The 27761-nt window shown below is 40.6% G+C and overlaps 1 protein-coding gene across 5 annotated transcripts in view; it reads right to left on the bottom strand.

Moving 5' to 3' along the window:
- Positions 1–27761, bottom strand: part of adam12b (ADAM metallopeptidase domain 12b) — an 88996-nt gene that overhangs the window by 6892 nt on the left and 54343 nt on the right. For 4 of the 5 annotated variants that reach the window (XM_026189368.1, XM_026189369.1, XM_026189370.1 and 1 more), the window contains 10 exons: positions 20048–20225; positions 16426–16515; positions 13862–14057; positions 13629–13737; positions 12985–13183; positions 10825–10902; positions 8923–9031; positions 8391–8577; positions 8023–8131; positions 5505–5759 (listed from right to left, as the gene is read on the bottom strand). In XM_026189368.1, the coding sequence (XP_026045153.1) occupies positions 5505–5759; positions 8023–8131; positions 8391–8577; positions 8923–9031; positions 10825–10902; positions 12985–13183; positions 13629–13737; positions 13862–14057; positions 16426–16515; positions 20048–20225 (1510 nt within the window). The remainder of the gene's footprint in view (positions 1–5504; positions 5760–8022; positions 8132–8390; positions 8578–8922; positions 9032–10824; positions 10903–12984; positions 13184–13628; positions 13738–13861; positions 14058–16425; positions 16516–20047; positions 20226–27761) is intronic. The other variant, XM_026189371.1, reaches the window with a different exon arrangement.

The raw sequence follows: 27761 nt of genomic DNA, 5'->3' as shown, positions 1-27761 counted from the left end.
AAGTTACAACCAAGGTGTGCAGAAGAGCATATCTGAACAAACAACATCTAGAACCTTGAGCAGATGGGCTAGAGCAGCAGAAGACCAGACTGGGTACCACTCCTGTTAGCCGAGGACGGGAAACTCAGGGTGCAATTTGCACTGCCTCACCAAAACTAGACTGGATTAGAAGACTGGAAAAATCAGGTCTGTCTGGTTTGATGTGTCTCAGTTTATGCTGTGACATTTGCATGGGATTCAGAAATTAGTATAAACAAGATGAAGTGATGCTGCATCTTACCCTGTATCAAAAATTCAGGCTGCCGCTGGTGGTGGTGTGCTGTGGCTGAGCTTTGCTTTAACAGCGCAGCCTACCTGAGTATTGTTGCTGACCATGTTCATCCCTCTATGACAACAGAGTAGCATCATTTGATGGCTGCTTCCAGCAAGTCACAAAGCTCAAACCAGTTTAAACTGGTTTCATGAACCTGACAAATGGCCTTGAATAGAAAAGCTGCTCCAGTAAACTTGCTACCACAAGGGTAGTTGTGAAGGCCAAAGGGGGTTTAACCTGGTACTAGCAAGATCAACCTAATAAAATATCCAGTGAATGTTTATATAATAGAAAAACCCCACAAAATTTATGGCATGATTGAGGGGAACACACGATTCATAAAAATGAGTTGAATAGTTTTGTGTGTGAGAACTGACTAGCTTGTGTATCAGTCCCTGACCTCAACCCCATCCACCTTAAATGGAGATATGAGTCAGACCTTACCTTGTCTAGTGTTGATGATTGAATGGATGTAAATCTATGCAGGCAAGCTCCAAAAATCGTGTGTCTATTCTTACTCACCCTGCACTTTGTCCATGGAGTGTATGTTAGTGTGTTGCTGCAGGTTGAAATAAGCAAGGAGAAACTAATATTACAGCAGCAAATACCAAATGTTTTCATTTTTTGGCAGAATAATCTGCGGTTTAATTTCGGGATAAAACCAGAAATGAAGCTGGTCCATAAAATGTCAGAAAATAAATAAAATCCTCCTAACAATTTTTCTTGCCAGTCTTTTCCAACCAGCAGTCCAAAATAAAAGCTTTACAACAGCTTTGCTGACATCTGCTCGGCCACAACAAGAGTCATGTCTGCAAGAAGCAGTTAGAACAAGAAGAGCTCTTTTCATTTACTGCATGTTGTTAAAGACAGTCATGTGAAAAAGGAAGTCTTCATAGGACATCATGCAGCCCTGTGAAAAACACACCCTTTGGCTCAAAAGCTTATAGAACCACCTTTAGCAAGAATGAAGTGAATGTATCTGTGTGATCACTGTTAAATCACAGTTAGATCACAGTTAAAGTGCTGATCACTGCAGCACTTTAACTTTTTCCTTTTCGGCATTCTGCTGCCGTACTTGGAATTATTTTCCTGTTTTATGACCTGGCCAAGCTTAAGCCGACAGACAGATAGCCTCGTATTTGAGTCCGCGGTACTTTGGTATACAGAAGAATTCATGGTTGACTCAGTGACTGGAAGGTCACATGGCTGAAAAACAAGCCCAAATTAATGCTGTGTTTGGTTTTTGCCTAACGTGGGGCGAGTTATCATGGCCAAACATCGCCTGTTTGGTCTGGTGGTCTATCCAAAGGACATTGTTGCTGCAGTCTTGTTGTTTGTTCAGATGCAAGGCTTTGTCTTGGCAGCCCTTCCAAACAAACTGTACTTGTTCAGTCTTTTACTAATTATACTCTCATGAACTTTAACATCCTAACTGAGGTCTGTAGAGTCTGAGATGCAGCTCTTGTGTTTTTCTGAGCTTTGGACGGTCTGAACTTGGAGTGAATTTGCTGGGATTACCACTTCTGTGCATAATGAAGTGCATTTGAATAGCACCACCTGGCTTCTACTTACCGGCTTAATTCTCGTGGAAGCGGTAATAGTATTCTTAAATTTTCACAGGACTGCATAGAGCTCCTTTGTGGCCAAAGCACTTTGAGCAAGCAGTAGTGCTTGCTCATAGGGGGTCATATGATTGTTGGGTTTTTCTCTGTATGTATTATTGTAGGGTCTACCTTACAATATAAAGTGCCTTTAGGCGACTTTTGTTGTGATTTGGGGCTGTATAAAAAACATTGAATTTAATCGAATTTCCTTAATTATGTAGTGTTTGTGGTAATAACGTGTATACAGTGGGATTTTTATGTGATCCAATTTGAGATATCTGTGTGAATATTGTGTATCACCCACTGTGTCCTTTCCTGTGAGCGTCGTTCCACTACTGCCAAGCTTCTACATGAATTAAGTTTAAGTGAAGACCAACTCTTTAAGGGAAGAAAATCAGGCTGTTTTCCAGGGAAAAGCAGAAAAAACTAAGATGTAAATAGACAGATGCATCCACTGTAATGCAAGATTAATCCAAGACCCATGTGCATTGTAATACCACTCTTGGCAGAAAACCTCAAACTGTAACTGGAAACTTGGTGGTGTTCACATGTCTTAATTCACAATGAAGGATTGCGCCGTCCTCTGTGGCTTGAGAAAGATCTATGAGCCCTGAGCCTACAAGCACCTTTCAAAACCCACCGGAGGAACTGAAAAATGCGCGGTCGTCTTGCCAAAAACAAAACTATTTTTCTAGGTTCCTTAAAAGATGACATTTTGGAAAGGCACGATTTTCACTCCTCGCCAGTGTGACGCTGCAGTATGCTTGTGCAGTGCAACAAAACTGATCTGTTTCATATTTATTGGACTCTACGGGTATCTGATTTGTATTTTTCCTTCAGCAAGACTAGATAAAAAAAAAAAAAACGGGTCCCATGCAGTTTTGTTTTCATCGCAACAAACGTGGGATAAAATTTACTGCCCTGGAAACACCTTGATATTAATGGACTGCGCTCGGCACAAAGAGAAACACTGCAAGACAAGGCGCTGTTTAAAATAAGACATACTGGCACAGAGAGCGGAGGTTGGGGTTTGTGTCAAGTCTTACAATAAACTTGTTAAACGCTTTCTTTTTAAGGACTGATGTCCTGTTCGTCCTTGTTGGCCTGCTATTAAATGTCAGCAGAACTCTGTCTTCTGTTTCTGACCCACATGTGCCATCTCTACTTCGCCCATCTGTTTCATTGCAATGAAACGAGCTAACAGATATTAGCAGGTAGCGGGATTTCACTGTTTTGGCAGGCAGTGAGCAGCCAATTTATAGAGCAAACAGTGGCCTTTCAGCTAAAGTACATCTTTAGTTGGCACGCAGTCATTGCAATCAAGGGTAATATGCTGCAAAGCTTAACATGGACACCACAAAACCATTCAGAAGTGGATGCGATGCCAGGTGTTTCTGCTGCTCACTAATGCAAAAGTAGCCAATGCTTTAATATATATTTAAAATACACTTACATTGTATAAAGTAATTTATGTATGTAAAAAAGCAGAAGCATCTCTTGCATGGTCAGGCATTATTATGACTGAAATATAACCGTTAGTACAGAGTCATCAATGTATAAGTGGCAGTAACAGATATTGATGGTTTTAACTACTACCCCACATAAAGTTGATCTAATAAAGGTAGCAGCTCCTTTGATTGTATATGATCATCAGGTGATTTATGGCAGAAATTTATGAAAGTTCTGCTACAAAACTTTTCTCTCGTTTTTTTGCTCTTATGTGGGATAATTGTATGTTTTTGGGACAGCAAATACAATACTTGAAATAAAGTGATTTAGGAAGCCTACAGGGGATATGCCTCTATTATAAAAACTGCAGAAGGAGGCATTTGAAAGTGTTTGGCAAATCGCTGCATTTTAAAAACCTGATCCCATTCTTGAGACAATCTATTTGTGTCTACTAATCTCAAAAAAACTTGAGCACATGTGCTCATTTAATTTCCACCATGTTATCCTCGGAGGTATACAAACCGGACCTTTCTCCGTGCTCTGCTTTAACATCTGGGACTATGTTCTAACGCAAACAGAGAAACAGATGCAAAACGAATGTCTTCCTCCTTATTTTTCTATTTTAAACAGACAGACACATCTGCCAATTTCCCTTGCACCCCGCTGTGGCTCACAAAGCGCCGTCATCCAGCACAGCTCTCCTCGCTGTGCTACTCCGGGAACAAATCGGGATTTGGATCCACCACCAGAGCGGACAGATGGATTTACTATCTCCACCGACTCTGATTCTGCCGGCTCAGCAGAAAGCAGCACCTTACTCAGGAGCTGGGTCACCGTGAGGGAGACAGATTGAATTTGTTGTCGATATGTGGGCAGGCGAACCCACTGCAGTGCAGAAATCCAGCAGGTTCTGTTATCCAACATTTAGCTACAGCCTTTAAAAATGACGACACAGGTGGCTGTTCAAGTTTTAGGCCATTAGCTACAATTTGCATATATTTTACATTACTGTGGAGCATTTTTTAAGGGTACATAGCTTTTCATATTAATTCTTACCCTACAATCCATTGGTTTCTGTTACTTTTAGTAGGTTCTGAGACTTAAAATGCACTTTTCATCTGCCACAGCGAGCTCTATTCTGCTTTGTTTATTGTTGAAGTTACATTTCTATAAAACGTATCAAAGAAATCAAAAGAGAAAAAAAGTAAATCATCATGCATAACAAAATCATGCATAACAATTTCATAACACCACTGCTTCTGATTCTGATCTCCAAGCACACACACATTTATCTCAGCACAATATCTGGACCTTTCAGCCGCACCACATGAATCTTCCTCTGCAGATGGAGTCTGCCCTGTAGTCATCGAACTGTGGATATTCAAATTAAGGACCGTAAGGACTTCTGATCGAGTCAGCGACTTTTTTTCCAAGGTAAAGAATTTAGCTTTTACAGATGAGGTGGGCTTAAAGTGCTTAGAAAACGTGAAATTTGAGCATCTGCTATTCCATAAGTGCTAAGCAAACTTCATCTGCTGAGGAAGATTGCTTTTTTTTGCAAACTGACTCAAATCTAAGCTGTCACAGTGTCCTTAAATGCCAGGGATTCATTGCAATTGACTGAGGATGTAACTTTAACAAAAAAAAATACCTGAATGTTCACCGTGACCTATTTCAGGGAGGCTTCAGGTCTTGGCAGGTTACTTTGGCACTTTACTGAAATGTAATAAAATTGATGGCGGCCTAGATATTGTGGAAAATAAGTGTAGAAATGTGTGGCGTGGTTGAGAATATAGTCTGGAGTAATGTAGAGGAACATATACACAACTTGAATTTAATGGGCTGTTGAGAATGTACAGTCCATTAAAGCTGTGGTCAACAAAAATAAATTGCAATTTTAAACTTTACAGTAACAATTTAAGACGAAGGCAAAGATAAAGCTTGTGAGATCAAAGGAAGTCCATTAAACCTGTTTCACGACAGCAATTATGCCATGAAGTGGCAGGTAAACAGAAGTGTTAGTGATGATATTAAACACACTTCTGTGTGAGTCACGCTGTGCTGTGAAAAAAGGGTCTGTCAGTGTTTAAATAAATAAAAGCATTTATCAACGTGTTTTTGTTTTTTTTCACACTAACCTGGTCCACTCTGTACGACGACTGATGGCGTGGCAGGCTGAGAAAAGGTTGCACCCTAGGTGGCGGGGAGCCGGACGCGTCCGTCGGCAGGACTTTGTAGTGTGCCGGCAGAAGAGGCAGGGTGGGCTGCCCCACACTGAGAGACACCGGCATGGGCTGACTGATGTGGAGGGGCTGGTAGAGGGGCAGTCTGCGCAGGCTGTGAGAGTGGAAGTTGTGCGGTGGGAGAAGAGGCTCTGCACTCAGGAGAGATGGCTGAAAAGAGATCGCACATGTTATTTCCAGTAATACATAAATTGTAGTGAGGTAGCATACATAATAAAATGATCCTGAAACTAAAACTTAGAAATCAAACTGATTTTATACATTATGTTCAGGGACTGCGGCCAAATCTGGAACAAGGCATCTTTTCTCTCATGAGATCACAGTTTTTATATTTAGTCTTTGACAGATAAAGAATGAAACTATAACTAAATTAAACTTTACCTGCTTTTTTAAATATAACATATGCAAATGTGAAAATTCTCATCTGACAGGCTTTTACCTTCCACTCTCTCTTACCAAGATTATTTTCTAAACCCCTGCAATTTAGTCTTGTTGGTGCTAAAATAATTAGAATGTGTGAACCGCAGACAGGCATTTTGATGATTCATTTTCTCTTATTAAGCAAAATGTCACAAATATTTCAGCTGCAGCTTCTGAACTGTGAGGACATTTCCACCCATCCATCGACGTTCTCGGGTCAGCCGAGAAACGTAACCTCATTTCCTCCCACTTCTACGACACGCTGAAATGACCTCACCTAGGAGCCACTTCGGCTGAATCCAGATCCTCGCACCAGCTTAACTGCCTCCTTTTGATAAACATTACATGTTGAAAAGCTCAAGCAGCAACTGAAAGTATTTAGGAATGGTTGCCACATGCTGTATCTGGGTCAGGTTTGTATGTTAATTCTGGATCCACGTGGACTCATTAGCGAGTCTCACTGCACACAGAACATCATCAAAATATATTTCTGAGGTGACACAAAGACTACAAAATGTCTCACACACTTTGGATTAAATCTTACTACCCTCTAGACTATATTAGATGGTGTCCTATGGCCTTTCGGCTCATGCCTCTCTTTAAAAAACAGATATTGATGTCTGGCCCCGGTTGGTTTCACAGATCCTAAATTAAAGGTCCCATATTACACCCCTTATTAGCCAGTTAATTCAGGTCTCACATGTCCCTAGAAGGTGTCTTTCAAGTTTCAGCTTAAAATACCACACAGGTTGTTCAGTGTGCCACTGCTGCGTACCCATTTGTTTAAAGTCTGCTCCAAAAGGACTGTTTGAAGCACTGATCTGTTGCTGGCCAATAGCTGATGGTTTGACGGTTATTTTCACTATATTCTGAACCTTTCAGACCCTTTCAGACATGAAAATAATCAAACACACAATCTGCACAATGAAGTCATTAGGTGCAGCCTAATTTTGTCTAATGGTTCTAAAAGCTGAAGCCTGTGATATTAGGGTGAAACTGAGGTAACATAAAAGTAAAACCCAACTTTAGTCATAAAGTCTCATTAGCGTCAGAAAGCTGATGTCAGAATCAGCCATAAAACTGGAAAACAAAATCATTAGATGTGATGTTGTGAAATTGTAAAAGTCTGACAACATGTCCTGACCAGCTGTTCACCCTCCGCTCCAGAAAAAACGAAAATAAAAAACCCCCAATAACACCAAAAATGGCCATAAAGGATTTGGCTGCTGGACAGCACACATTCACATAAAGAGAAAATGCAGATGTGTTCAAAGACAGCTGACTGACATCTGGACTTCTGACAACTGGCTGAAGTAATCAGAATGACGAGAACAGACAGACAGATCGACCTCACTCAGTTATTATATTTAATATAACAATTTTTGCACATTTTTTGCAGATACTGGTGAGTGCAAACACAAACCAGATCCACACACCCACGATAAATAAATGCAAGTGCCTTTATTCTGGCACACAAACACAAGTGATAGGCAATCTCCTTCTGTGCTTATCGTTTCCAACAAACAAATCAAAGCCTATTTTCTTCCTCAGCCTGAATCAATCACCTCTGCTTCATTCTCACAGCGAAACAAACAAACAAACAACTATTAAAGAGGCTCAAATAACAACATTACAATCTCTCATAGATAGTGTAATCTTTCAATTAAAGTTTCTCCGCATCCTTTCAACAACGACACTGTAATTAATACTGCTTCGAGTGACAGATAGAGTGAGGCCGAATCGATTAGCCGGCATGCCATCATCTTGTTTTGTCAACGAGCATGGAAGCGTTACGGCTCTACGCCGAGGCCTGACTGCATGTTAGTGAAGTGCTCTAAGAAAATGTCATCATTACAAAAGAAACCAAACGGCCTGTGACAGAAATGAGCGCGCACACGCTCATATAGAGGAATTTCACGGTTGTATGAAGACACGGTGTAGGCCGACACGCATAAAGAAAGCTGTCTGACAGACACATTATGGAGACACTGACCTTAAAAATGTTAGCCCCGGAGGGTTTGGGGGGAGGCTTGCGCTGCGGTGTGGGTCTGTACATGGACTCGCTTCTGATGGGGCTGGTTGGCCTGGTAGCTTCCACGGATCTATGAGCACAGTGTAAGCAGTTTTTTTAATTTAGACATTTATATTTATATTTCACTACATGCCTCCTGCTATGGTATGATATAGGGAAGGTAGAGCACATTAGAAATGAAGCCTTTTCTTGTTTCTCAGTGCAGAAATATTACCCATATCAACAAAAAAGTGTGTACAAGTTTCCCATAAATAAACTTGCAAGAAAACAAAAATGCAAATTTTTATGAAATTTTTTTCTTCTTACGGGTTTTCAGAGGGAAATGTTACCTGAGTTTCTCCAAGGTGCTCTTCTTATTGGTGAAGAGGAAGCGCAGCAGAGTCTTCCTCTTCAGAAAGATGATTACGGTGGCTACCATTAGACTCACCAGGGTGACCAGGATTGCCACAGTAATCAGCACGCTGTCAGCTGATGCCATATATGACAACACGCACATTAATACACACACACGCACATCTACAGCACGGAACAATGACAGGACATAACGTAAAGACCGTTACAGCTCGGCCATGGCCAGCAGTTCACACAGTTCACATTTCTCTGCTCATTTCTGCTTCTCACTCTATTCCTTCTTTTTCTTTTTTTAATAAAAACTGTTAACAGTATAATGTATTACAGGGTGGAAAGGGAGTTGTGTTGCACTAGGAAAGTTACACTTTAGTCCAAACCACACATTAATCCAGAAATGACTCTGCAAGAAAGAGACGTATAAGGAGCTTTGTGTTCCTGCTTATTTCTGAGTTAGTGTTGTTGTTTGTCTGCCTAGATGAGTGACGATAGAACTTAAACTGTCCACACTACCTGCAGCTCTCATTGGCCCGCTGTCAATGCTCCCACCAAAGCCGGCTGTCTCGCAAAACGGCGGTGCCCAGTGTGCTTCACAGTGGCAGTTCTTCTTGTTGTTGCAAACCTGTAAACAAGGTACTTTTAGTGTGTATTAGATGCAATATTGACTATTTCTTTTGTCTCCGGCATCAAATAGTATCAAACGGACTTAGATCTAACAGCAAAATAACAAGGTGCAAACTAAATTGGTCATAAACCATTAAATAAAGCAATCCAACAGAGCACTGACTGTGCTTGTGTGTGTACACTTATAATAGATAAAGCATGTGGAAGGGAGAGACTGTCCCCTAAAGCCTCGAGTTTCCAGTGCAGAAGTTTGATCCAGGAGGATTCCCTGGTGAAATAACGCAGTCCAGCTGTCAGGTGGATAGAAGAGGAGACAAATAGAGAGCTGAGCAGCTGTAGGGGATTAACATAGCACAGACGTACAGTCCAGAGACTTCCCTGCCTCCAGGCCATGGACACTCCTTTGCATCAACTGATAGGGTTAAGAGGCACTTGGGGGGTTGAGAGGGAGTTATGGATTGAGCGAGATTTATATTTGTGCGAAGGGAAATGTTACCATAATGCGTCATGAATAAAAACTGAAGCAGATGTGTGAAAGATGTGCGAAATCTAAGTAGGCATCAAATTCTTTAAAACTCTGTGGGGCAGCTATAGAGAAATGGATTACATCTCCTATATGCGCACATGTAAAAGCCATTAATTACTTTTAAAAGTCTAAGAACATCTATGTGCTTGAAATGGTAATTAGATGAAACCACAATCAGCTACTCTGGTGCACACAGACACACATTTTGATCCGATTATTTATAGAAAACGTGGCATTGATCTGTGTTTAAAAGGTGCAGAAAAAAAGCCCCCAAAGTGCTTTTTTACCTGCTAAATAAGTAACAAAAAATAGATTCCAGCGTCAATACAGCGCATGCATTGTGAGATAAAGCAAGAGGACTTGCAGGCAAGCTCCTAAGGTAAATTCAGAGCATTACTGCTTGCTTTCCCAGTCAGGTCTCGTACTGTGCGAGGTGTTTGACAAAATGGTAGGCAAATTATTCTTGGCAGATATTTCTGCAGGAGGGGAGATGCAGCTCTACTTCGCACAGTGGGAAAATAATTTTCTCAAATTCCCCCACAAAGTCATTTTTAATGTGATTATTTTTGAGCCAATCAAGACGCGGCTACAATATTTTGTTTGTTGCTGTTATTTTCCATTTACAAGCTAATTTGTTTCACAGACATTTAGCAAATTATAAGAGGATAAAAAAAAATATCTCAGAATCATAGCTTTGATTTCTTGTTGCACAAAATCTCGGCGCTTTACGATGCCGTAATTGAGTTGGTGTCTGTAAATTCATCTCGCCTGCGGTGAATGTTTGATTCACAGAACTAAACAACAAACTAAATAAATCATAAAAGCACCCTTTGCTGAATTATTAATAAGAGAAAAGGGTGATCATTTTAGAGCAGTGCGAGCTGCTTTTATGCTGCAAAAAAAGGACTATTGTGTGCAGGTGGACACCCTGACGTGCTGCACTGGCTCTTCTCCCTTTGTGTAGTAAAAAAGATGATGGACAACAATTTAAGTAGCCCCTAAATGATGCTGTAAAAGTGATTGATTTAACCTCGGTGGAACAATGAAGATTGATTGTACGTAATAGGAGAAGCTGCCATAAGTCAAAGGCTGTATTGTAAATACATTGTTGCTCTGCTGTTGTTTGCAATTACGGGGTATATGTAGCTGTTCCAAATGCAACTGAATAGATAAATACAGAGTTCTCACAGGCTTTTGACACTGTTTCAAAGGCTACAGTGTATAATTTAACACAAAAATTTGAGCTAATAGGTACTTGCACTCACCCCACGTCCACTGCACTTTCCCGAGCACTCATGCACACCAAAGACGCTGACATTCTGGCATTGCCGATTCAGGCACACCTATAAAGAGAAAAGCACCATTAAATATTTCAGGAGGTGCTGAATTCAAGAGTCCATGAAGATGAACAGAAATACTAAGAATAAGAAGAAGGGTTTATACTTCTGCAGAACAGCTGGAAAATATCTTATTTATGGACATCATAAAGGAGCATCATTGATGCCTGCTGCTAACTCAAACAGAAGAGTGCAGCTGCCCTGTGAATTTTTATCAAACGGTCTTGAAGTTGAAATTAACATGATCAATTAAAACTACACATGCTGCATATAAATGTCATGATTAGGCTAACATCTGAAGAGACGTCTGTGGGAGATTTACAGCGAAATAAGCAATTTCCCACTCAGGTGGAAGTGCCGAATGCTGCTCAGGTAGCTGCAATGTGGTGCGGGGCTGAAGAGGCAAAAATCACAATAAGCTTTCTATTCTTTAGATCAAACAAAAACATCAGAATGTAAAAAAGACGGTTGCTTTTATGTAGAAAATAAGGCCCGCATTAGGCAAGCAGCTCTCATCTTATTCACTGCTACACAGCAAAATCACCAGTGTTAAATTAACACTGGAGATTTTGCTGTGTATTGCTGTGCAGGCTTTGAGCTGCTAACTTAATACCCTGATTGGCATGGAAATACAAATCCTTTTTTTAGAGAACAAAGGCACATGACAAACAGCCACCTCCAGGCCATCAAAGTTTCCAGGGCGCTGAGTCATGACTTGGGAGACTGTAGCCAGGAGACAAACTAACCTGGCTGACGTCCATTTTGCACACACAGCTCAATGGGGAAGGTACAAAGGCACCAAGGTACATCCCCGGAGGCAACCGAAAAAGCACACTTGTAGACCCTATTATTTAGTTCCACTGCTTGTAAGAGAAACACAGCAATTTGAAACACTTTTTATACGTAACCTTATGCAATACAGTAAATGTCTCCTGTGTTAAGAACAACCGTGTGAAACCTGGTTAATTTCTTTTGTGACACAGCCCTCACACGTTTAGCCAAGTTTCAATCACAAATGACTTTCACAAGTCCAAATCCACAGCTCTGGGGGGATTTGGTAAATGCAATCATCTAAAAATGCCTGAGAACTCCCGAGCAGGCATCAAGAATATCTGCAAGGATTTAATGCTCAATGACCTATTCTGACTTGCAGGAGCTTCACCAATCAAGTCAAGTGATAACTCCAACACCTACTATGTCCATAAAAATAATTTCAGATCATGCATACTGGCCTTAAACCCCTCCCAAAACCTGATATGACTCGAGGATCAAAAGGCATGAAAAAGGCATCGTTCTGGGGTCCAATGAAGAGTCCATGTGGTCCCAGCATGTCACTCAAAGCATTTGCTGCCAGCATCTTGGTGCCAGAAACCATGGGCCAAGCCCAGCATTTGTGACCCTGCCCCAATGGGTCAAAGCTGTTTTGGCAATATGGAAACAGATCTACTCAATAATAGGCAGGTGGGTTTAATGTCCTGGCTGATCAGTGTGTGCTCCCTCAACCGATTATCATCAAATCAGCAAATGTTGTAGATTGAAGAGGCAGTTAGGTCGGTAAGTTATCCACTCGAAAGCTATTAGCCTCCTACTTGGCAGGAGTAGGGACTGATGTCAGTGATGTGGTGAGAGAAGTTTGGAGAGGAACAAAAAGACAGAGAAAAGTTGAGAGACACACCTAATAAAACCAAGAGCTCAAAAAAAAGTCTTATTCAGCCCTAAGCAAGATGTGCAAAAATGCTCAGTGGATTCACACAGTTAGCTTTATTGGCCATTTTCTATAGGAAGTGAAAACCTTGCTGTACGGTCGGGTATTCCTCAAGGGAATGCAACTTCAGGTTCATGCACTTGCGAGCCTTTTAGCATCTCTAGAGAATATGAATTAAACTGCATCCTGTTTTTATAGGACAACAAACAACAAGCTAACCGATACTGTAGTTAATGAAAAAAAAGAAAAGAACAATATTATAAAATTCTGCTGTAGATACTGGGGTATAATGGTGAGCAGTACTCGATTCATTACATTAAATCTTGAATATAAATAAAGTTTTAACGGTTGAATTGAAGGCCTTTATATTACTGATCACTCACCATGTTGTCTCCACACTTTGTGCCAGCCAGCACCAGTCCAGGGTCAGGCATGTCATCGCCCAGGTAAACATGTGTTCCTCGACACAGAATACGTCCTCCTTCTTGCAGAGGGATGTTAGTTTCAATGGAAACGGCATTTGTTCCGATCACTGGGCGGTTGGCTCCACCCTGGCACTGGATTTTACCACACTTTGCATCACTGCATGGAGCACATACACATACAGAAACACACACACATAGTACAACTTAAAAAAAAAAGCCATAATGCTGCTCTGTCAATCACAGTGGAAGATCAGTAACTGCAGAGGAGGATGAGAGAGTGCTGAAGGGGCCTGCAGTGATTCAGTCCTCCGGTCATCAAAGCAATTACATCAATTAACAAAAAGCTTGATTACAGAATTTACCAGAAGGGAGAAGATCTTAAGAACAATTAGCTGACAAAAATAGAATAAATTGATTCATGAATACTTTCTTAATTAGCTGCTATCTTTCTGAAATTACATTATTCAGCCATGCAAACTTTAGATTGAAGATCACGTCACAGCATAATGATGATTGCCAATGACACTACGTGAGCTAATTAGCTTTGTTTTCCACAGTAATTTCTCTTTACCTTTACCACATCAGTGCAGCCGCAGCATTACCTTGCATCACATTTGGCAAAGGAGCCTTTGGAGTCCTTCCCGCAGTTCCCGTAAGGATCGCCTGCAGAGTTGACTCTCTCAAAGCAGATCCCAGGGGCGGGCTTTGCTCCTTTGTACAGAGACAAACAAGAAACCACCCCCCACAATGTAATCATGAAAATGAAACAATGTTTTACCTTAGAAAAGCAAAGATTATGCATAAATTTGCAGGTGGCAAGCATCCACTGATTTACCTGCTCCCCACAGAGTGATGCATTGCTGCTCGTGAGTCTGGCAGATGCCATTGTAGCAGTAGCCGTCAACGTTGTGGCAGGCATGTCCATCATGTAGATAAACGTTGGCTGGGCAGTGAGGGCTGGCACCAGTACAGAACTCTGGCAGGTCACATGAGTTACTGGTTTCCCGGCAAAGGGTGCCAGCAGGTTTGAGCTGTGAATATATAGAGTTCTGTACATTAGACCCCCTTTTACAGTAGATAAACACTGCCTCATTGAACAGCAGCTTTATTTAGCTCTTTTTTGCTTTTGGGCTTTGTAAATGTTCCGCATAGCTATGGAAGTGGTGGACAGGAGGGCATTTCAATCTATGAAGCTATGCCAGTCTGCATCAATAAAGGGTTTTAAAGGTGATATTTGCAGGTTAAGGCTTAATTAATGAAAGACGTGACCATAAACCTTGGCTTTTCTCTTGTGGATCTGCCAAACGCAAGATAATCTCTAAAAGGAATTTAAAGAAGATTTGAGGTCGACTCCAGTTTAATTTGTTTTTGCTCTCATCTATTGTGTTGCGAGTTTCTGTTTTGTGCTGTAATCAAAAGTTTTATCAAGTGTTGGAAATATTGGGATGCTGAAATAAAACCAGTAAGATTGTTTAACAGTTTAAAAGTGTCTGGAAGGGCTTAAATCTGAAAATGAAATGAAAAACTACAAGGTCATATACATGCCCAAAAATAGCTTCTAATATAATACTGTGCAAGAGTCTCGATTAGCCCCTTATTTCTCTATATTTTACCAGGAAAATGGGAAATTGGTAAAACAATTTAAACATGGGAAAACATATATGAAAACTTAGGAAAGCTTTCTTGTAATATCTTCAAGTAGTCTTCAGGAATAGTTCTCCAGGTTTCTTGTAGGACATTCAAAGCTTTTCTTTGGATGCTATGTTCTGGGTCAGGATGATCCCACACTCCTCCAATAACGTTGAGGTCTAGGCTCTGGGGAGACCAATCTATGACTGATGGTGTTATTTTCCTTACCCAGGTATGCTTTTACTCCATTGGCCGTGTGTTTGAGATCATTATCATGCTGGCAGGTGAAGCCATTGCCAACCAAACACTTTCAAGATGGTGATGCATGGTGGTTCACAGTCTGACGGTACCTTTCTGTGCTAATTATTGCATCAATTTTAACAAGATCTCCAACACCACAACTAAAATGTGAAATGCAGTCCAAACCCTGACAGAGCCTCTCCTGACCTACTCCGTCAATACTGATGAGGAGTTAAACTAAAAATTTGGATCAAATTTGGATCTCTCAATGACTTTAGTTGCCTCTAATTTTCAGTCCAGTTCTTCTGTAATCTGGTCGACCTCAGCCTTTTCTCCATGTTTCTGTTCCTGAAGAATGGCTTCTTAACAGCCACTCTTTCACTGAGACCATTTCTAATGAGTCTTTTGGTGAACAGTAGATGGATCAACTGAAAGGCCAGAAGCATCTCTTGCGTTCTTGGTCAGGTCATTGACGAATCTGTTCCTATTTCTTAAAGACATGATTTTCAGATACTGTCCATTTGTTGGAGATTGATTTTTTTGGTCGTCACTTCTTTCGTCCTGCATTTGTTTATTTCAGGACATACTGCACACCATACGGAGGTATGCCAAGCTTTCAGGTAATAGCTCTCTGGGAAACACCTTGTTGGTGCAAAAATGCTATTTTATACCTGTCTGAGTTATCTTTGGCATTTGTGATTGATTTAAGTAAAGAAATAGGAGCACATTGGGTTTTTTGTGACAGGCTGCTGGTAACAAAGTGACTAAAGGTATTCGGTTAAGCTGTCTGTTATGTGCAGACACAACACTGATTCACCCTTTGGGTTGGTAAGTTTTTATGCTTGTAATAATTCATAGGTCAGTGTTAAACAACAACAAACAACAACAACCACCACAAACATTCCTCTGAAAGCAATTAGGTTAAAGGACTGAAAATAAGAGAAAAAGCAGCCGAGGTTTGACGAAAAACTTTGAAATACCTTTGGAAAGTAGCTCTAGATTATTTTACAGTACTGTACTTATGCAGCAAAAACAAAACATGAAGCTGTATCTTGTGAATAACACTTTGCAGTACTTATATCTTAAGATATATAATTCTACAAGGCCATCAATGGCTCTCTAAATGCAATCCTTCGAATACATTTTCAACAAGTACTTTTTTTGAAAAGAGAAGACCAAAGATAACATAAAATGATTTCCATGGCAAACAAAAACCATGAATATTTAAGACGAAGCAAATCTTAGGCTATCCAACTTGAACTTGAATTTAATTGAAGCCTTCCTATTGATGTAAGATATACAAATTTGGAATAAAATCACCCGAGATATGAAATTATACAAACAAGCAGACTCACACCAGTAATAACCTTCTGCCGAGAATTAAGAGTTTTAGAAAGTTTTTATAAAAAGTGAAGCTCTGAAAAGCTTTTACAGAATTTATTTGGCTCTTAGGAACGTATGAGTGCATGTAAATTAAAAACAGTTGAAGGACAAAGTGAAAAAGACCAAGAACTGCATGAAATCTCTTACTCTGCAGCCTTCACAGCACTGTCCGTGGGCACACACAGCATCTTCCTTCAGGGTGCATGTGGTGGCATTGCAGCACGGGTTCATGCATTCCTGGAGGAAAAGAAAACAAAATAGTTAACAACATGCGGACCTGATCACTTCCCTGAAGATCCACTGCTGGCTGCTCCCTGTCAGATAAAGACTTCCAGGTCAGGGGAGATGTCCGGAGATTCCTACCCTGACCTGCAGACCCTCGAAGGGACACATATAAACTCAGGCTCATATGTTTTGGATTTGGCAAATTCTTTAGACATTTAGAGTAGTGAAAAAAAAGGGGAAAAAAAGGAAAGGAACATGTTTAATGCAATACGCCCCCTCAAAAAAACAGAAGACAAGCAAGAGATAGAAATCAGATGAAGCTCTTAAGAGGGCGTGTGTTAAAACCTCCACTGAGATTTGATGCAGATAACAGAAACGTGTTTTGGAGTTGACTATTAGGGCATCGTGGCCAGAAGCAGAAACGGGATTTGAAGATTGTAGACACTTTACCACAATGACAAGATCAGCTTGCAGAAAATGAGCCGATAGAGCATGTGTCAGGAGGAGCTGGATGGGGAGTAACGCCGTAACAAAAATCCCCAGTGAGGCGTTTATCTGTCGATGTTTATCTTTTATTGAATCCCAAAACACATCAGCTTTGTGCAAGCAGTGCTAGAAAGCACACTATTTCACAAAAACAAACAACATAGCTGTTTAGCCTGTGGGGCCCTAAGGTAATGACAAGATGTGTTGAAGGTGGAGGCAGGCGAGTTGTTGGATGTCTAATTTTCAGTGTATGTGAGGTTTTATGATTATGGCTGTTTACCTCTTGGCTCTGATGTAGGCCTTTTTTTTTAAGAGGGAAGAAGAAAGTTGCTTTCATCTCTTGGACTAAGTGGGTCGGCAGATCTAACAAGCACAAGCCCGTGTGCTGACATCATGGAGGTTACAAAGAGGTAAACTGGCAGAGATGGAACTACCGAATGGAAAATTTATGGTTAGTTTGTTGGTGGTCAAACATAACGACTTCACCGAAATACAATCTGCTGCCATCTAAATGATGGAGAACACAGTAATAACAGCACTAATCGAACAAACGCAATGTTGAGTCAGTCGAAGTTCAGCGAGTTGAAAACAGAAAAAAAAAGCAGTCATTTAATTGGAAAAAGCATCAACTCGAAGACTGTCCTGGCGATTACATCGTGTCAACTTCAGTAAAAACTATTTGAACTTTTCTGCTTAACATGTCAGTATTTTAAGCTTATTAGCCTAATGGCTCTATATTTGGATCTCTAGAGTAAACAGAGCTTGCGAAAAACAAGGTATAAAATCCACTAGGCAATAAATGTCATTTAAATCTACCAGATTACAGATTGTTATCAACAATTCATATCTCATTTTATAGCTGCAGTTGGTAAATGTTAATTAAGCTGCCACAAAACTCTACGCTGCTTCTGGCTTTTCAGACAACTAAAGGTCAAAACTCACCTGAATGTTTGAATTTAAGCTGAAATTCTAATTATTTGCAAATGTAACGGCAAAACATATAAGCTTATGCATAAGTTCCGTAACAAAAAGAAAAAAACAAAAACAAAACATCTGTATTGACTCGTCAGAAGAATTGGTAGGTCCACCACTGTTGTCCTTTTCACAGATAAGAGCAGGCTTACTATCAGCACCTCCGACAGAGGTGAAAAGGTCTGGAGAAGCCGTGGAGAGCGTTATGCTGCCATCATTTAGCAAGACTGGTTTGGTGGTGGGTCAGTGACTTTCTGGGGAGGCACACCCACGGAGGGATCCACAGATTTCTATAAGCATTTTAATAAAGTTATAAAAGTACATAACGGGCATCAAGGTTGCGGAACAGTTAGCACCACCGCCTCACAACAGGAAGGTTAGCGAGGGGATCATGTCTACGTTGAGTTTGCATGACCTCTCTGTGCCGGTCTTCTCTCCAGTTACTCTGGCATCCTCCCAGAGTCCAAAGTCATGCATGTTAGCTTAATTGGATGTAGATGTGAATGTGACCTGTACATGTACCCTCTCTCTTAAACTAAGTAAGTAATTTTTTTTGTAAAGTGCCTTTCACAGAGAGGCAGTCACAAGGTAAATTAAAGTAGACTAAAATACATAAAAACCACAATAAAATACAGTAGAGTACAGTAAAGTGCCACTGACAGCAAAACAAGAATAAATTAAGTGAAAGAAACACGAATGAAACGCAGATTTTACACGGAAGTCGAAGCCCAGAGAGGAATCAAATATTACGCTAAGATTTTGCAGCAAAAGGAAGCAAGTGTTTTTTTAGGATATAACTTGGAAGAGGCTATAATCACGGTGTCAGTCTGATTGGAGTTTAAAACAAGCTAATTGTTGGAGAGCCATATTAAAGGCTGGGGTAGACTCCAGCGCTCATGCAATCCTGAATTTGATTAACAGTTCAGAAATGGATGACTGAGAAGTACATCATTAGATATGGGGCAATAATATGTGCAGGATGTAGATACGATAGTTCATTTATAAGGAAAGTGACAAGCATTTAGTGGCTCCAGCTTCTCAAGATGACTTTCTGCACTGTACAAAGATAATTAATGGACTTAGCAAATGCCTCTGAAGGGCATTTGTCACTATTTTCATTGTATATTGAGCAGGAATTTCAAGTGATATATTCCTCACCATATTTCCTGTGATTTCCAAGCAGCTGGGTTGGCTACAACAGAGTGTTACCTGCTTCCCACATGCGATTTTCACTTCCCTTCACAGGGTAGTGTATCCTGCTGTGCACACGAGAAAGAAACAATGTGTGCACGGATGCGTGCATCAGACTTTAGCTGGTACAGCCAAAGAAAATGTGTTTCAGCCTCGACCTGATTTGTTTGTTTCCTTTGTCACACTGTTATACAGTGGTTTGATTAATGGGCCTTCAGCGGGGATATGGCATCAGCCGAGCGGCCTGTCAGAGCCTCGCTCCACACATGTGGGAAATCAAGAGAAGGTGTGATGTAAATAAAACACTTACACGGGAAGCCTTGGGTGGCTTGCTGGTTTTTGGGTTGGTATTTTTTTTCCAGCTTACTAGATTTCTCTGCTTTTAAGTCATAAAAACACATTTCAGGGTCAAGAGAAAGTTTAACTTGGAAGTTTGTTGTGGTTTGTTTTAGGGGTCTGAGTGCGTGGCTGAGACTTTCAGTGGTTCTGGATGATTGCTTATAGGACAGTAACATTGTTTCCATAAAGCACAGTTTGCAAGGGAAATGTCAAGTAAGACAAGTGCACAAAAGTTGTTTTGTTTTTTTTGCATTATTCATTCACAACCAGTCATTTCTTACATTTGGGAATAAACATATTGATTTGAAGACATGGTTTACTATAAGCAGAGAATATTTTGGGAGGTTTTTGGGCATCTTGGAGAAAGGGATACTCTTTTATTTGTCTGAATTCCGATTCTCCAAACTCACCAAGGGGAAGATTGACTGAAAACATTTGCTTTCTATGCACTTTCACATTTAGCTTTACATGCCCTGTTCAGTTGTAACCACACAGGTGGAGATTGATCCACTCCAATGGTGCAGGTGTGGTTGAATGCCTTTTGTGTTGACCTTACCTCTGGCTCCCCGCAGTCACACTCTTCTCCCTCCTCCACATAGCCATTGCCGCATTTTTGGCCTCCGTAAAGCACCTTGACCTCGGGCATGTTGTACAAACACATTCCCACGCCTTTCTCCAGACTGGCGGCAAGGTCCTTCTTACTGCATGTGCTGAACACGGTTGGAAAGGGATACCTGCAACAAGAATGTAGGAACAAGGCTGAACAAAATGAAAGAATGGAGAGCATTAATACAAATTCCACAAAGATAAAACTCCTTGATGTGTGCCTTTAACAAAAAATATGTCAAGAAAAGTGAACTCAATCACTCTGCCTTCATTGCAGCCTTTGTTCAATCTGCTCACTCGAGAGGTCTTTTCACACAAATTTAATGGTCTACTGGCATTATATGAACTCCATCTCGATGGATTTTCTATCCTACATGATACATAAATGGTCCTTGAGATGTCCAATATAAACATTTTCTCTGGCAGCTACATTTTCAAGAGTCATATCCTGGTTAGAGAGGGACAATTTAAGCAACTGATTGGATGGAAGAGGTGTGGTGTGCTGGGATGTGGATGATTTGTGTCTGAGCATGTGTGCATGTGAAACCTTTATGAAATACCAAGCCCGAAACCATATCATTTCTACCGCATTAATTTCATTCCCTAGTATCACTTACCTGAAGTGCTGACTAACGTCTAATTTAGCGAGGAAAGAAATGGAATTTCTTATAGAAAGGAAGAAAGTGTTATGACTTTAAAGATGAAACTGCGTGATATGCCAATAACAGCTGTGAAGCCCGGGGAAACGGCCCCTCCTGTTGGAGTGAGTTCCTGCGACTCCACAAACCAAAGAGATAAATAGGGCATTGAAGGAGGTGAGGGACTGATACTGAAAAAAAAGAAAATAAATAAAATGCAGAAAAGTAGGACAGAGGAAAGGATTCGTGCACAGTGTTGCCAGAAACAGACCAAAGGAGAGTGGACAAATAGTGGAAAAAAACTAGAGGGAGATCAGGAATAAATAAATCGTGGACTAGAAGATAAAAATCTTGCTGTTTGGACAGGAGTGGGGACAGAGATTTGGTCACGAGTGGCAAAAAGCCTGCAAAGAGGCAGCAACCAACCATGAAGACGCAAAGAAAGTGACATAAAACATCTAAACAGATCCCAAATGGCTAAAAAGGAAAAAGGCAGGGAATGATTAAAACAGGACAAACCAGTTCAAAATGACCCTCAAGACTTGCAAAACAATAAAAAATAGACATTTTAATCATTTTATATGCCCTGTGTCAAGTTTGGACTCTCAGTTAAGGCTTGAATAGTAAACATGCTAACAGAATAAAACACAACCCAGAGGATATATTGCATTACAACCCAGCATACAATAGCAACATAACCGAGACTCCGGCTACATTCTTCATGCCAGCAAACAAACAGGAACAGCATCACAAAAACACTCAGAGAAAGGCAGGCTTTGGGGTGTAAAATGGATATCTCAGAGCTCACACAGCTCATCGAGGGACACACTCGAGCTTCAATAAAAAAAGAGGACGAGAGGAGGATATGGGGTGGCAGGGAGCGATGGCTAGCGGAGAGGATTGGCAGACGTGGCACGGAGAAAAGGAGCTGGCATTGGATGCTTGAAAAGCTTGACATCAGAAAGAAACATGTCACACACGTACTTATGCAGCGATAGACTGACTGGGGTCTTCAAACGCAACGGGGTGTGGAGGCTGTCTGCAAAGCTTGAGGCTTGACAGGGCAGATTTGTGAAAATTCAACATTACACAGAATATGTTTGTGGAGCCTGGCAGTGGACAGAGGTGGGGGGTAGGGATGTGTGATGCTTTGCCTTTGCCTAAGGGGGATTTGGCTGTTGCAACTGCATGGATATTTCACTGTTGTTAGTTGACTCCTCCTGAGGGGGCTTGAGATAAGGGTGGAGGCATTCAATGGAAATGGACTCTGCATATATATATATATATATATATATATATATATATATATATATTGTTAGGTATTTTAGTACCATGGGAGCATTTACTGGATATTGTTTTATAGTGACATTATGCAGGAAAACTCTGTCATTCAATAAGGCCCCTTTGTTTCAGTGTTTTTCTCTTTGACCCAAGAATTGATGTGTGAGAATCACAGGCTAGTACAAGGTTGAAATACCACAGAGATCACTCCCTCAGCTACATTAGTTTCTTAATCTTTTAGACGCCTGTTGAAGGCCAAATGGTTTGTTTCAGATTTCACTAATGTAAGAACTCTTCGTTTTGTGCCTTGAAAATATGTCGCTGAGATAATCACAATTGTAGCTGAACTAATAAACTACACAAAGGATGCTTCTTCACCCAAGGGCAGGAAGACGCTGCCTTATCTTGGTCTGTACTGGTTTAAACTGATAATCTGCTGTCTCATGAATTTTACCCTCTATATAAACTGTTGTACTTGTGAATAAAGTTGAGTCACTTTGGGAAGACAATCTGAAGCAGTCTCTGTTTTCTTGTTCTCCCAAGCTGCTCCCGAGCTCGTACTAACACGCTGAATGGCATGCTTGAATATTACTTGAGAATATATTTGACTGTGTTACAGACTAAGGGACATTCTCTGCTGATAGGTGAAGGTACATTCTCTGCTGATAGACGTCCACGCCTCGGAGGAAGCCGATCCACGGAGTAGGCCCTGGAAACAGTTTCCTTCATATATATATATATATGCACATAAATATTTCTGAAGAACACAGAAAATCAGTCAATCCTGGGTGAAGATGCTGCTTCCACTACACTTACACTGTTCACCTTTGAATGTCGACTGCTTTCATTTCTGACACACCACAGGCCAATCAGCCTGTCTCTGTCCACCCTTGTCTGCTCACGTAAGCCACTTGTTAGAGTCTTTTTACCACCATAAGGTACTCAGAAAACAAGCTCTGCTGTCCTGTGTGTGGATAACCATGCATGAAATCAAGGACAGACAGGCTATGCAGTTCAAACCACACAGCACAGTGCAGACCAAGCCCCCTGTAAATAGCACAGTCTGCTTCTGATAACAGAACGCAGGCTTGCTTCAGGAAAGGAGACGGAGTGTACATGAGGGGTAAGGAGAGCCTGTTCTCAATAAATTGGCATTAATGGAAAAAGCTGGGACAGTTGTCAGCAGCATTTCTTCATGGAGGAAAATACAGCTTCTCTGGATCAAATTAGACCCACATGGAAAGTATTAGAAAAACCCAGAGGATAAATGTAATGTAAAGAAAATAGGAGTGAGAACCAGCGTGTCTACAGCTATGCTTTGTCTGAGACAAAAGCTTGATCATTGATTATTCTCGTAACTGAAAACACACTTTATTATCCCTGAAGCCTAAAGCTTGTGTCTGCTATCATTACTAAAAAACACTGATTAGCCCTCCCACTGGTTAAATAATAAAATAGAATAAAAACTACACAGTGAACGTGAGCTAGAAAGAGAGCCTAATGTAATCTTATTGATGGGGGTTAGAATAAGTAGAATGACATTTAAGCCATTTAAATGCAACTCTTTGCAAGATGCGCTCCGTCATTTATAAGCTTGACTATTTAAAGTAAAGGGCACCTCGAGCGGGCATAGTGGGAGCCAAGAAATTGCTCTAAATTATCTGCCTTTAAGTGATGTCTAACGTGGCCAATGATGTGTATCAGCAGGGCTTTGATAATTGAGCTGTGACGCTAATCTGTAGCTGACATTCCTCCAGGTAACAGCTGCCCACTCCATCCTGGCAACAGATGCAGTGTCAACCCGACAGGGTGCCCAAGGATGCTGTGAGAACATCTCTGTCACCCACGGCCCGATGCGGCTCTTTATGACAATGAACAGAAACAACAAAGCGGCATCCTGTCCAGACGCAGATGAGCACGAATGCACAATCAAAGACAGAATCTGTGGCGACGCCTCTCAAGTGTTTCTGTGCCTCTGGGTGAATGTCTGCGACTTTCAACCAGAGAACGGAAATTAATTTATGTGAACAGGAAAAGAAAACATTAAATTACTGTTCACTGGGTATGTGATGCAGGCAAGAAGCAGAGAAAATGTTTCAGTGCAGTGGCTCGCTCGTGAACTTTATGTAAAACTCTTAAAAATGTGGTTTCAAATATATTATTTCTCTTCAGTGTTAAATAAACTACGCTACATAAGAAAAAATCTAAGATCAAGTTGAGAGGAAAAAAAAAACGTCCTTAGTGAAGTTTTTAAGGCTAAAATCTCTGCTGCACTTGCAATAAATTGTTTCTTCCTCTATATATTTTTTGTGCACCCTCACTGCTTCTGCAGCTCTGTGTAAGGAGCACAGTAAAAAAATACTTCAATAATAGGAAATCGAACCGAGTAAGGTCAACAGAAGCATGCAAGTAGTTTTCTGTAAACCTACTCTGGGAATGGCTCCAATGAGCAGATCTTAGTTTGCAACAGATCCACATCAAACGTATGCAGTATTACAGCTGAGACCACACGGCTGCTCCGCTGTCCAAGAAATTAGCCGAGCAGAGAGTGTAGGTTTCCCTGGACAATACTGGTTTAAAGCCCCGCACCCTCTCCAGGTGTAGTTTGCTGGGGTGGAACTAATTTGGCTGCTCATAAGAGTTATACAAAATCTAATTAGTCACATGCTTTCTGGCTGTCATTACTGTTTGAAAGGCAAATATGTCATTTGCAATGTGAATACCACACACTGTTAAAGATCCTAATCTCATCAGTGTTGTACAGCCTTATGAATCTTTGCTTCTGACTGAGGAAAATACATCTCACTGACGAGCAGTAGCAGTGTCATCATCAGTGAGAGGGATGAAAACATCTAGTATTTTTATTGTGGCAAAGCAGTTACGGTTAATCTAATAAAAATCTAATAACAACACGTATAATTTTCTGTCTCATGCCTCTTTTATTATAGGAGAGGATTTGTTTATTTCTCAACTTATAGCTTTTGATTTCAGAGCAGGTAGAAGGGTTAGAAATATGTCCCCCTGGTAATTTAGTGTCTTTAGTTGTTGCCTGAGCTTAATTGCTGTTTGTTCAGATCTAATCTATGGATAAAGGCATGCCTGGGGTAGCTTTGCAGACACACACCACTCTTGCTAGACCTCATCATGCTCTTCTACCTGACGTTTTGACACATTGGTGGTAGAATATGAGATTAGAAAAAATAGAAATAACACATATCCGTCTATCAGCACTCCAAAGACACTTACAGCAGCATCTTGTCTGTTCACAGCCTCGAGATTTGAATTCTAATTTTATCTTTTGCAATTTATTTAAAGTCCTCTGTTACAAGAGATTACTTTAAGATGAACATGAGGTGCAATCTGGGATCTTCAGGTAGGTCAGAGATGTCAAACTCATTTTCCATCATGGGCCACATACAGTTCACTTTGATCTTAAGTAGGCTGAGAAGTTTAACGTATAAAGACGTTTAACTACACATTAAATCCTAATTCATATAAGAATAAGAAATGCAGTTTCAACAGTGTATCTCAGTTTTTCTACATGCTAAAAATAAATCCACTTAACGTGTGCAGTGACGAGGAGCTGATTGAGGTTTTAATTCTGATGAGAACTTACTAAATGCTGCACCTGATCTGTTCGGTCGCTCTCCATATTGATCAAACTAGCTAAACCATCTAAAACATCAGCAATTACTTTGCTGTATACCAACATTTTTTGAATAGCAAGCTGGATGAATTTTCTTTTAGTAAAAAAATGTATTTCATTACTTTATTCACTCAGGAGATTTTTCCATTTCTCTTCAAAACATTTTCTGAGCCCAGGTCAGAATAATAATTTTATTCACTGCTTTTACTTGATTGTTATCAAGTTCGACTGAATGGCAGCCAGTATATTTGTGCTGACTGTACAGGTCTTTCAAGCATCCTGTCTTTTCTTTTCTTTTGATCCTCCACAGTCACTGCAAATCAGATATGACAAATTAGCAAGACGGTGCACAGTGCCAGGTAACTGCCATGGTCACACGTGTTACTCTACTCACTTAAAAGACTGGAACTAGCAACGATCATCTTAGTAATCAAGGCCAAGCTAAGTAAAAGCCAGTTTTTGCAATCGGCCTTTTAACTCTTGCTCTTTCAGTGCAGGTAAACAAACTGTATATATAAACAAAGCATTGGAAGATTAGAAGGTAAAAAAAGTAGCAAATTAAGATTTTCCCATTTCTCCAGGTGGTAACAGTTTATCTGCAGGCACTAAATGTGTGAGCATGCTGTACATGAATAAAGCATGAATCTAGTGCAGAACTTCTTTACCCTTCCTTCCTCCACTCATCAGTGTTCAGTCACTCGGTACTTAGAGGACTTAATGATGTACGTGATCCAGTGATCTGCCTTATGCACAACATGAGTGACAGACCCACTTATCAAGTGAAACACTGGATTGACGTAAAGATGCAACACAGTGATTTAGTGTTGCATTTCTAAAAAGCCCGGGGAATAAACTTTCCCCTTTACTGTGTGGTCTAAGCCTGTTTGAAGTGGAGGTTTTCATTCGTGAGAGAAATGTAGCAAAATCTATGGCTGGAAATCCAAAACAGCAACTCTTGATTACACTGGAAGATACGTCCAAGGATGGCTGATTTGCTGACTAAAGACAGCCTGCAGCAAAAGTCAAGACGCAGTCAGAAATTTAGAGCCGAATAATCCCAATGTGAATGCCGCTACGCTCCATGTCTACAAACCATCCAATCAGAACACAGCGTAAAACGACCAATTACAACGACAGACGACATTTTATATAAACCAAACAGATTCAAAACTGGCAGAAAAATCCACGTCTCCACCACTTCCTCATTATCTCTAGCACATGTCATTCACCACCGCACTATCTGGTAGCACAGTTTGACACAGATTTCATGAGACTGATCTTACAGAGTGTCAAACTCAATGAAAGTACAGAGAATTGTCAAAACTAAAGCAGCAAATTGACACGACAAATTGACATGTCACATTTTTTTTAACCCAGTAAGGCTCAAGCTCCAAAATGACTAAAGCCTACTTTCCCAATAATGCAACTTAATAGCACAAAATTGGTGCTTCGAAATTAGCCAGGCCAAAGGATTCCTGGCGACCGCTGCACAGTGCATACCGATTAGATTTCTGTCGGACTTGAGCAATCAGGCTGGCTGATTTATACATGGCTGCAAAAATGATACGATTGCTACTTTACACGAGAATTCCTGAAAAACTGAGTTTACTGATTGCATATAAAGCATTTTAAACGACCCTTTTTTAATTAAAAGATTCCAAAATGGCACACAAGCTGATTAGTCTAAGAAGATTTTAATTGAGATGAGATCTAATACGGTGTGAATGCTTGCCTGGCTTCCAGTAAAACCTGCTGGAAACCTTTAACACAAAAAAATTGCTCACTTAAAAGGTAAGAAAAGGAGCAAAAATTGTAGCTTTTTTTCATTCTGAGTTACAAAATGGTTCGACACTGTAGTGAGTTAAAGGTAGACCATCTTTAGTACATGAAGGAGCTTTTTTTGGACTGTGGCGAGCGGATGATTCCTGCCTGATCATGTCAGAAGGTTGTGAGGATGAGGAAATGTCAGTCAGGTGCTGGACTTAGGAAGGTCTGTAGACGGAAGAGGCACTGGTTAAATGAAGGCTATGAAGGGCTCTACTGTTTATGGGGCCTTTGACTGACACTGGACTGTCTCTGCTGCTCTCCTAAACTGCATT

This window comes from Astatotilapia calliptera, chromosome 13 (assembly GCF_900246225.1).
Source record: "Astatotilapia calliptera chromosome 13, fAstCal1.2, whole genome shotgun sequence".
NCBI lineage: Eukaryota > Metazoa > Chordata > Actinopteri > Cichliformes > Cichlidae > Astatotilapia > Astatotilapia calliptera.
Note: the sequence above shows the minus strand (reverse complement) of the source record. Positions and strands in the feature narration are given on the sequence as shown.